Consider the following 12105-nt stretch of genomic DNA (forward strand, 5'->3'; position numbering starts at 1 on the left):
AAGCTCACTGCCGCACAGCTCAGAAGGAGGGAGTGACTTAAACGCCCCGAGAGCACAGTCTCGGGAGCCAACATCCCACAACAACTTCGAATGATGGGCTATGTTGCCCCAAAGGTTCAAACAGAACACTGAAGCCACAGAGAAGTAATGTCACACGGCAGCATGTGGCAAAGGCAAGACTTGAAGCCAGAGCCTGCTCTGCATTTACAGAGAAAGAGCAGGCAGTGAGGGGAGGGTACTGCAGGGTCCTCGGCTGGACTCAGCCTGCTCCTGCCACGGCTTACTAAGAAAGGACAGTGAAGGTCCTACTTGATGCATGATTATCCAGACTGCAAGATTCAGCAGATAAAATTTTATGATGTGCAGTCTGTACAAAGAAAGAAAAGCCAGGAAAGAAGGGGAGGGGGAGGGGAGGGGAGGGGGAGAGGATGACTAAGTTTAAAATGCTGTCACACCTGGCATTCACTCATTTTGATTGGCTACTCTGTCCTCCTAAAGTGGAGGCGGTACTGCCCTTGAAAATGGGGGAAGGAGGAACGTCTCCAGGTACAGCACATGGAACTAGGCCCTCACGGGGCAAGCACAGAAGGCCCCTTCTCCACACTCATGGAGTTACAGTAGTGTCAGATCTCCTGGACCTGCTGGGAAGTTCACAGGTAACATCAGGGCTGAGGAGGCGCAGACGGGCGGATCTCTAGGGCTCACTAGCCAGACAGTTTAGCTGACTCAATGAACTCCTTTCAGTAAGATACCTTGTTTCAAAACTGGGATGGAGACAGATGCCTTAGCAGTTCTCTTCGCAGAGAACCTGGGTTTGTTTCCCCGCATCTGATGGCAGCTCACAAAGGGTGCCACTTCAGTCCTGGAGGGGACTAAGACCCTCTATGTGGTATACAGACATACATGCACTTCCCCCAAAAATGCACAATAAACATAAACCCACAATAAATGCATTCGTTTTAAAGCTAATTAACTCAATGGTGAATAACACACCTAACCTGACCATTACCCTCCACAGACAGAACACATGCATGCACGTGCGTATGCATGAATACACACATACACATAAACACAAACACATCTTCTACAATCAAATCTTTTCCCACAGATTCTAACATGGTTTTCCAAACAGTACCTTCAGTGAAGTGGAAACACTGAATCACTCTAATTGTACAACACACATTCAGAGTTAGATTCTGTTCCTTCTTCCCCCGCTAAAGAGCACTGACTGAGGTTACTGCCAAATTCAGTCCAGGAATTACCTCCTGGCCGGACCATATAATTTTCTTTACATAAACTGTTTGGTTGCCATTGTTTTAAGGTATATATCAAAATTACACGCCAAGCTGTGAGTCAGTAAGTTGGGTTGGAAGAACTAGTCATGACCTTATTAGAAGAGAACAGAGGACTTCACACCTCCCCGAAGATCTCCCGGTAGGCATGTTGCACGGCAGGATCCCTGGACACAGAGGTAGCCTACACATCGCTATTCCCCAGTGTACACCAAGGACCTCCTAACTAGAGAGCGGCTCAATCAGGGACAGCAGAGGCACAGCAATCATCCTTACTTACAACCAGATTTGGCTAAGCCACAAGGCTGGTTGTATGAGTTTTCAAGTACTGTGAAATTCTTCAGAAAGCCAGACAGAGACCATGTATCCACCTTAGGATGAGACTACAGAAGCAGCTGAAGACGTAGGCAAACAGCAGTGTCACTGCCTCGAGACTGTCACTGCCTCAGACTGTTCATACAGATCTGAAGCTCTAAGGTTGCAGGTCAGCAGAGCAGAGAGGGCGGGCAGGCGTTCCTCCTCCCTCAGGTCCTCCAGGGCCCGGGACACAGGCTTGTCTGGCTGAGATGAGCTACTACCTGATTCCAGTCCCCGGGTTTTAAAAGTTAAGGCATGTGCAGGGGCGGTGGCTCATTCTGGTGCCCCCAATATGAGGTGAGAGGGTTCAGGAGAGCCTGGGTTATTGCGTTGCTTCCCCTTTTTTTGTTAATGCTCAAGGTGTGGGCCACTCTATGCAGCCACAGTCAAGTGTTAAACAAAGGTGAGGAGCCCAGGGTTCATGGCTTAGTAACTACTTTTGTGAGCAAGCTCGCCGGGCACACACTGCACCCGTGCACACTACACAAGGTCACATGCACCCATGCACACACTGCACAACGTCACGGCCATCAGCTCACAGGGGCTTTCTGTTTGTCACCATTCTAAGGGGACAAGAATAGGCCTGGGCAGGATTCACAGAGAAAGAGCTCCACCTTTCATACTGATGGCAAACCAGGCAGCCCTGGCTTTTCCAAGTTTGACGCTAACGAGCAACATTGATAGATTACTTTGGAAAACTGACATTTCTATCCACAACTCCAACAGAGTGTTGTGAAGATCATCCCTGGGCACAAGGAACAATCCCAGAAGGAGGGTAATGGCTAGGGGTGGACAGCATGAGGCACTGTATCAAAAGCCAGACCTTGCAAGGTCTGTATTTCCCATAGACAAGGCAGGGGAGTTAGATTACTAGATAATCCCAGTATCCCTTCCAACTCCAGCAGTGTACCTGTCTGTGAATGACAACTTTGTGTAGTATCTTTAGCACACACTTTCTGCATGAGCCAACACAATTTGCAAAGCGTACGCTTGTTAGAAAACTAGAAGGGTGGGACACAGGATCCCTGCCAACGGCTGGTCCCCTGTGTCATCTGATGGTCAGGAGATAAGCTGCAAGATGTGCTAACCACCCCTGGAGAGCTGGCACACAACCACATACCACGGCCAGCCAATACTACCACCACTGAGAACGCAACACTAATATACATTAGCTCATTTGAAAGCGTTCTCTCCCCACTTTTTCAATACAGAAAATCTTGGTGAACTAGCAGCAATCTTTTGTGCCCAGGTTCCTCTTGAATTTAACATATCAGGGGATTATCAATCTTTCTAGGTTGCTGCGTTCTGCTTGGTTAAACTTCTCTACACAGCATTAAAAGGCTCCATCCTGGGGCCTTGTTATCGAAGCTCCCAGCTGTTCTATCTGCGCCAAATATCGAGGCGTTATTAAATCCTTCTCTGTTTGACACTGCCCTTTTACTGTCTGTTAGTAAAACACTCACTGTGTCACTTAGTACTTTTCCGGACTCTCTCCAGAGCATTGTTGGGGGCTCCAGGTATGGGAGGGAATGTGGAAATTCCAGTGGGAAATCGAAAACACTGAAACACAAAGTTTCTCTCCTTGTTTCAGTGAAGGACTAAGCTGGGGGAGGGGTACCACAGTACTAGAGGACCACACACAGATACTTAAGTAGCATTGATTTCTCCACTATCTGGCACAAAATAGTCATGCAGTTCCCAGATGCACATTAGGAGGTTTCAGAGTGTAGGAAGCTGGAATCCCTCCGCTGAAACCAGATCCACACACCTATACTAGCAACACAGTCAGCAACAGGAACCCTCCTACACTGCGCACACACACCCTGATTTCTGACTGGAAAAAAAAATGGAATAGATCTCCCTGTCCTTAGCAAGTCCTTGGTAATCCCCCTTTTGGGCTTAGTCTCCATTCAAAAATACCCTAGTATATGAATGGAAATTCTGGGCAGGGGTCCAGTCCAGTTTGAACCAGTTTGGAATCCATGTACAGCCAGGCAAACTATATCCCCCCAAGTTAACTTTTATCGGGGAAATCTATTTTTCCCACCTTATGTGTGCATATGCATTATGAGAAAGGATGTAAGAAAGATTTCTTATCTCAAGCCTGTCAATCACAACAGAAATCACCCACACTACTGCCCTTAGCAAGCTAGAGCACGTAAAGGAAGCCCAGACAATAACTACTCCTCTTGGCCACTCCAGCTGGAAGAGCCCATGACTCCTTGTAGTGAATCCGTGCGCTCTCTTAAGTAAAACATACTGGGATGGTAAGAAGGTTCAGTGGGTCAAAGAATTTGGGCAGAAGCCTAAAAGCCAGAGTTTGATACTCAGGATCAAGGTTATAAAAACTTAATAAATAAATATGGTGGATGTAACATGCTTATTACAAGACAAAAGGCAAAGAAAGACAAGAGAATCTCCTATAAGCCAACAGGCCAGCTAGCCCAGGGACACAGTATCACACAGACAAGAAACACAGCAAAGCAGAGAGCACTGGCTCCCCAAAGTTGTTCTCCGACTTCCACAAATATGCACAGTTCCACAAGTATACACAGTAGCGTGTTCGCGTGCTATTACACACCATAATACTTTTTTAAATAAATTAAATATGACTTCTTGCTCCTTTACTGTTTATGTGCATTTCTTCAGTTATTTGAATGTGATGCTAAGAACCTAGAAACACCAGGTCCAGGCAGACCACAGGGAAGGGGTGTGATCAAAAGCCTGGGCTATGGGTGCAAAGCCAGGCCTTTATTTCCAACCATCTATCTTGAAGTAGGCTAGTGCATAAATTGGTACCCTCAGCTAGAGACCTGGGGGTCCCACTAGCTTAAGCCTTCCATTCTCAAGAAGTTCTCCTCAGATGAACTCTTGTCTCAAGTGGATGCAGTGAACACTCATAATGTCGGAACCCACTGCCGCGGCTTTATGGATTTAACCTCTGTTTCCCCCACAACTTTTTTTACTCCTCCTCATTAATCTGGATCTCTTGTTCCCTCCAGGCAGCCTGAGCCCAGGCAGCACCAGCAAGAACCAGTCCCTCCCCTTCTTTCCATTACACAGAAACCCAACCCTGCTTAATCCTGCTTCTCCTTCCCCACAGGCAGCTCAGCAGGGACACTGGCCAGGACTCCTCCGGTCCCTGGTCTGCCAGGGACCAGCAGTGCACCTTATCTGTCCGTCCCTTATTGGTAACATGTAATGCGCGTGCCATGGATCGCTATGGGGACCGTGTAAAGATTAAAACAAGTCTGCACCTCGCAACTGCACCGGCTGTGGAGATCACGCCACATGTGTTAGCCGGGATGCCTGTTATGATTATCACTCTGTGCAGGAGACGCGGAGCTGGGGAAACCGAACGCCCAGGCAGGCTTCTTGCTCTGTACACATAGAACCACAGACCCCAGACGGGCTCTCGCTATGGTCTGGCAACTCCACTGCCCCCCCAGCACGCTGGCTTTCCTGCTCCATGCTTTCAGGCAGGTTTCCGACCTGCCAGCACACATCACCCTCACACACTCCTGCTCTTCTGCCGCATGGGAGAACAGAAGCTGCTGGGCATGCACTGAGTCACCTGACATCATGGACAGAAGACGGACCTCAGCTGCACTCCCTTTCTCCACCTTCTCTACCTTTTCCTTGGGAGAAGAGTTCAAAGGGCAGCAGCCTCCTTCCACCTGGGTTCCAGGCGCTATAGGACTTTGCCTATGCAGTGACCTCCTCTTCTCTCTGTCCCTTTCCCAGGGTACCCAGAGATGCCCAGTGATCCTCATGTCCTCTTGCACTTTCTCCTTATAACAACCGCTGCCTTTCAGACCGGGTGGAACATGTAACCTTGTTTCTAACTATGACAGGACAAAGGCAATGGAGTTCACTTCTGCCCAACAAAGATAGCCCTGCTCAACAAGTGGCCCCAAGATTCTCCTTGCTTGTTTGATAAAGCAAGCGGGGCGCCGCCCCCCATGATGAACAACTATAGGAAGTGGGGACCTGGAAAAAGGAACTCCAAGAGTAATGGAGCACTCAGGAGATGCAGTCATTAAGAAGCTGGGGTCCTCCATCTTTCAGAATCAGGAAAATGAATTTCTGCCCACTCACATTTTGAACCTAGAAGAGAATTCTTTCTTGGCCAAATTCCAGATGAGAAATCAACCCATCTGACCCTTGGCTTTATGAGACTTAGCAACTGACAAAAGTTCAGGCTAAAACCGGACTCTTAACTCCTAGAAGACTTTGCTGTCTCAGAGGGAGGAAAAGACTGGTAGTTTGTTACAAAGTAACCAAAAACTAAAAGCTGTGACCTCTTTCAGAAAGGGCCTCTCATATGGGGGGGGGGGGTCACTATTCCAAAGCTCACTTCATTTCACCTAGAAAAAACAAAACAGACCCTTCTCCTTCCTTACCAAAACTTACCAAAAAGAGTTCTAATGGCAAACGCTAACAACCTCACCTTTACTTCACAGTTCGTCTACCTGACTTCTATCAAGAATAGGGGTGAGGTGGGTGGAGAGATGGCTCAGTGGTTAAGAGCGTTGGCTGCTCTTTCAGAAATCCTGGGCTCAATACCCAAAAGCCACAGGATGGCTCACAACCACCTGCAACGCCTGTCATCCGGGGCTGACACCTTCAGGTCTCCAAGGTACTGCACACACAGGAACGTTAAAAAGAACAGCACTAAGTCCCCATTATCTAGCAGGGATGTCCCTTTCTATTAACAGCAAGTACTCGAGCCTGCTCCTCATTCTTCTCTGGGTTTCTGAACTTCCCATTATGTACATACTGGTTACTGCTTCCCCTATCTTCGCTAGAACTCGCTGAACTGGTTGGTACTGGGCCTCAGAGCCTGGCCCAAGATGCTGTCCTCTGAGCCTACTGTATGACCTCCGACTTCATGCTGGTGATTTTCAAGTTCCCCCTTTCCGATCCACACCCTAAGCACACCAAGCCTGCCAGCAACCTCCACGTAAAAGTTCCCATCACCTCATTCCTAGTGTGTTCAAACAGAGCACTCAGCCGGGTCATTTCCCCAATCTCAGCAATTGGCACATTGGGCCACCTCTGTGCAAGGAGCTCCTCTGAATCTCTCTTCCTTCACTTCCTTCATCCGGGCCTTCAACCATCCCTGGGCCTTGAGCTCTACGGGGGACCCTGAGGTGGTCCGATGTGTCCTAACTCCCCTCTTGCCAGCTGCTCTCGCATCTCCGAGAACTGTATCTACTACAGTACCCCCACTGCTTTCTATGCTCCTGCTTCTGGCCTCTATCACCCCCCCATCCCCATCCCCCCCCACCTGCCCCACCCCCACCCCCACCCTGAAGTATGGGCTTTGATAAATACCAACCACCTGGCAGGCTTTCCTGATGAAAACCTCCCAAAGACTTTCTCTTTAACGGCTTCCATTTTCTTTACTGGCCCAGGCCTGCCTCTGAGCCACCTCCTTCCTTACCAGGCACAGCCACAGCCGCCGCCATGTGCTGTTTCTTACCTCAAGAGTGTCAGTTGCTACTCCCTGTTTTGGATCTTGGAAAGATCCAGTGCAAAGTACCTCTGGTTGGAAGATCAAATGTCCCCTCCTAAGAAGGGCGCCCCCTACCCCCAGAATCCTCTCTTTCTTTCTAGAACCTAAAACAGCACCATTTCCCTCCTGGTGTTACCCCAGGCAATCCTGGGGTAATTTTTCCCGTCCCCCACTCCCTTGCTTCCATTTCCTTGAGTCCTGATCCAAGCACCACAGCGAGTTCAGGCACCATGTCCACTTATCTACATCTGTAGGACAGATGCAGTGGGCAGAAGAAGCAGGCTGATTCAAAATGACTTGGCTGTCACTGTCACCACCACCCCTGGCTGCCCTCCACACCCAGATACTCGGACAGCAATACACCCATAGCACATTTCCCACCCACCAGCTCCATGACAATTTCTGTGACAGCTCCTAGATCAGACAAACACGGTTATGCAGGAAAGGAGAAACAGAATTCTCTCTCGGAGGTATTTTTCTGAAGGTCATAAATAGGACCAGCTGAGATGTTCTAGAAGGTGGGGACACTTGCCATGCAAGCATGACAACCAGGGCTGAAGAGATGGCTCATCGGTTAAGAGCACTGGCTGCTCTTCCAGAGGTCCTGAGTTCAAATCCCAGCAACCACATGGTGGCTTGCAACCATCTGTAATGAGATCTGATGCCCTCTTCTGGTGTATTTTAAAGATTAATTAATTCATTAATTAATTAATCTTGCATGACAACCTAAGCTTGAACTCTGGAAAACAGAAAGACCGATGTAAAGAACAGACTCTATACAAAGTTCTCCTCCAACTTCCCTGAGTGTCCCATGGCTCCCGAATGCTCGAGCGCACACACATGCATGCACCCACGCACATACACAATGATTTTAATATTTTTTACAGAAAGGCTCACTGATAATCTTCGGGACTCTTGAGACAGAAGAGCCTCTGTCCTGTCACCTGCTGATCCAGCCACTGATGCCTGCCCCTCCTTCTCTGCACTCTAACTAACTCTGCTGGTGTGGTCACTGGATCCACTCAGGGGGGAGGGGTCATACCAATGCATGTGTCAGCTGCTCCGACACGGTGCATTATGTGCAAGAATTCTAAAGTCACACCCTACTGTGTTCCAGGCTAGCACCAGGCAAAAGGTCCGCTCTCAAACACGTGATCATATAGAAATGTACGTTTATTTGTAATGTTCCATTAAAAAAAATGTAACTCTCCGGATGCAGTATCAGGCTATCTCTGAAGTGAAGAAAAAAGAAGATTAAATTATACCACAGTATATTCAGCGTGCAACTTCTAAGAAGTTGTAAGCAATGTGCTATAAAAGTTGTGGGCAAAGCAATGTGTTAGAAATCTGGAAAAAAAATTGAATTTATGTGGAGATGTGAAAAATCTTTTCTGCTAATGCTAACAATCACACCCTAGATACTCTGAGTTTAAAGAACAGATTTCTTTCCTACACTCGGCCCCGGGTGGATCACGGGCCATAACATTAACTTTCATTAATTTTCTATCTCAATCTGTATAATCACCGTTCAAACCTCCCAGACACACTATGAGTGTGTTTGAAAAACACGGCTGGGGGGGGGCACTGTGTCTTAGGCAGTGTCACGGACGCTATGGAACTTAATTCAAATCCGGCTATATCCTGTTGAACACAAAGCAGGCTTTTCAGCAGGCAGCAGTAATGAGTGGAGGCACAGTCCGGATTCCAACAAGCAGCTGTCAAAAACAATCACCCAAAAGACCATTTGCTCAAGCCTTCTCACACTGGGAGCCAGTCGGTACTTCAGGGTGGTCTAGGAAAGAAACACGTCCCCACATCCATTGCGGGCCTACCCTAACTGCTGTTTAACTTTTCTTCGTAAACATAATTTCAAGCTTCCAGACACTTTTAAGAGCGGGCACGGAGAGATTGAACAACTACCACCTCTATCAAATTCACCCGTTTGTATGCATTTTCTTCTGAGCACTCCAAGAATTCTTGGCTACCCTGCCGTCTTAAGAAACACTGGAGGGAAAACCACTCTCGCTCGCCACTTGCTGCCCTCAAAACTTCTTAGCAACATACACCGTGCAGGAACCTCAACGCAGTTTGCTTTGTCCAATAGCGCGCTTGGAAGCTCAGCCAGTCAGTTGTGTAATAATAAACCCTTTATCTCCTGAAGATACAAAAACGGAAAGATCGCTGTTTGCTTTAGCGCGGATGGGGACTTGGTGAGAATTCTCAGCTGAAAGTCACATTCATTTTAAACGCCACCCCTCTCCCTCCCTCCAACACAAACACCTTTCCCGTTTTCCTCTTTCCTTATTTGTAATCTTAATGGGGGGGGGTGGAGGCAAAGTGCTTAGGATATCCCGTTTAAGGAGGGCGAGGAAAAGCGCGGGTTGGGGTGGGGGGGTGCAGCAAAAAGCACGCGGAAGCCAAGGTCTTGGCTGTTGCTTTTGCTGCACAGGCTCCTTCCTGACCCCTTCACAAGTGCCTGTGACGGAACCCGACCAAGAACTGTTCTCAGGTGAAGGGAGGTGTTGCAGGTTGCTGGCTAGTTTCCAGAAGCTTGAACGAGGGAAGTAAGACTCCTGCGTCCCCGGAGCAGAATAAAACGTCAATGCCTTGCCGATCGGGGCTCCGACCTTGTCCAGCACCCAAGTTTCCCCCACCCTGCCCGGGAGAAGCGTTCCCTCCTTCCTTCCCTACCGGCACGCGGGAACACGCATCCACCCGGCCTCTGAGCAACCACAGGCCGCCGGGCGCCGCTGAGCTGCAGTTCCGCGCGCTGCCCAGGGCCGCCTGACACACCCCTCCCGGCCCGAGCCGCTCAGCTCGGCCTGCCGGGCACTCGGGCGCCCCGCCGAGCCCGCTGCGCACCCCCACACACACCCCGAACCCCGGCGCCTCACACGCACCTTCACGGCGCCCCGGGCCGGGCCCTTGGGAAGCGCACGGCCAGGTCCGAGGGGCACGAAGCGCTCCTCGGCGTCCTCGTCGTCATCGTCACCGTCCACCACCTCGACGACCACCTCTTCGTCCTCTTCCTCGTCGTCGTCCTCTTCCTCCGCGCCCCCTCGGGGCTTCTCCGCTACCCGCCCGCGCGTCCTGCGCCTCCGGCCCGCGCCCTCCTCGTCCTCGTCCTCCTCGCCCAGCAGCAGCAGGACCGGCGACGAGGCGGCGGCAGCGCGCGGGGGACCGGTCCCGCGCGGCGGCGGCAGCGGCGGCCTCCAGCTTCCCGGTGCAGCGACCGGGTTGGGGCCGGGGGGCGGGAGCCCCAGAGCGGCGGCCTCGGGGGCTGGAGCGGGCGCAGCGCCCCCGCGGCGGCCGCCCAGGCTGGGGCGCTTGGCCAGGCGCCTGGCCTGCATGCCTGCGCCGGGCTTGCGGGCCGGGGCGCCGGGCTCCTCGCGGGCTGCGGCTGGGCCCAGGGACGCGGGGCTGCGGGGCTGCGGGGCCGCCTCCCGGGCTGGCCGCGGCCGCTGGCTGGCAGACGCGCGGACGCCGCCTTCGCTGGCCCGGCCCGCGGGGACGCCGGCTGCTACGGCGGGGCGGCGCGCCGGCCGCGGGCGGGGGTGGGTGTGAGCGAGCGCGCCGCTGCCGCTGCCGCTGCCTCCGCCTGCGCCGCCCGGGAGCCGCGGGCTGCGCTGCGCTCCATGCGGCCGGCGGCCGGGCCGGCGCGCGCCTCTCCGGGCCCTGCGCCCGCGCGCTCAGGGCCTACCGCGGTGTCCTGGGCGCGAGCTGTTTGTGTCGTGTCTTCGCCGCCTCCCCCCCTCCTCCCCAGTCCTCTCAGCCTTCCCGGGCTCCCGTTCAGACAAAACCCGGACTGGATTTATTTCGCAGACCCGCGCTCTCTGAAAAATCTGCCGGCTTCCTAGCAGTTGGCCGGGACACTGGGGCCACCATTGCCCCTGGGTCCACGTCTCCCTCTGGTGGGAAGAGCATAGGTTTGGCCAGCGAGAAGGTGTTTGCTCAGATTTGCTCAGATAAGAGATTAGTTCAGAGTAGTTCTTGGATCGCGACCACTCTGGTGCACAAGTGGAGCACCAGGTGTGCCAATCCGAGGTTTGGGGTCAGTTCCCAACCTGAGTCCTCAGTCACTGAGATTCCTGCAACATTTTCATGACCCTCTCTACCAGGCTCCTTTGAGCACTAGGTTGTAGGCCTTGCCTCCTGTTCTCTGCTCTGTGCAAGTTCAGCCCTCCAATATTTTTCTTCCAGTTTCCACCCGAGGACCTTACCTGGTGATACTGGCCAAAATCCAAAACCCTTCTGCTCTTGATTTGGTCTACGGGCATTGTGCCACCCTAGAAGGAGCAACACGCCAGGTGGTCAGGATTGTTATTTCATTGTTTTATATGATGTAAGAGCTAGCAGAAGGCCAGTTCGCTATGGAACGAATGGCTGCCGCTTTCAGAGGCCCTCCCTTAGGCTGTAGTAAACCAGACATTTTGCATCTAAATCATGCCCCTAAATCCTACTGGTTTGGGCTAGGGCTGGGAGGGCTGTATTCATCAGCTATTGAGTTAAAGAAAAAGAAAAGAAAGAAAGGTGTCTGCAGGATTGTAAGCTGGTACAAGCTCTCTGAAAATCAGTCTGGCACTTCCTCAGAAAATTGGACATAGTACTACCTGAGGACACAGAAATACCACTGCAGGGCATATAGCCAAAAGATGCTCTAACATACAACAAGGACACATGCTCCACCCATGTTCATAGCAGCCTTTTTTTTTTATAATAGTCAAAAGCTAGAAAAAAACAAGAAGAATTCAACAGAGGAATAGATATAGAAAATGTGGTACATTTACACAATGGAGTACTACTCTGTTAAAAACAATGAGTTCATGAAATTCTTAGGCAAATGGATGGATCTAGAAAATATCATTCTTGAGAGAGGTAACCCAGTCACAAAAGAACTCACATGGTATGCACTCAGTGATAAGGGAATATTAATCCAAA

The 12105-nt window shown here is 51.0% G+C and overlaps 1 protein-coding gene across 1 annotated transcript in view; it reads right to left on the reverse strand.

The window, feature by feature from the left end:
- Positions 1-10517, reverse strand: part of ZNF704 (zinc finger protein 704) — a gene marked incomplete at both ends in the record, with an annotated part of 155148 nt that extends 144631 nt beyond the window's left edge. Inside the window, one exon of the mRNA XM_080929322.1 lies at positions 10068-10517. Coding sequence (XP_080785448.1) covers positions 10068-10517 — 450 coding nt within the window. The remainder of the gene's footprint in view (positions 1-10067) is intronic.
- Between the last annotated feature and the right edge of the window lie 1588 nt (positions 10518-12105).

This window comes from Micromys minutus (genome assembly GCF_963924665.1).
Source record: "Micromys minutus genome assembly, chromosome: 15".
Classification (NCBI taxonomy): domain Eukaryota; kingdom Metazoa; phylum Chordata; class Mammalia; order Rodentia; family Muridae; genus Micromys; species Micromys minutus.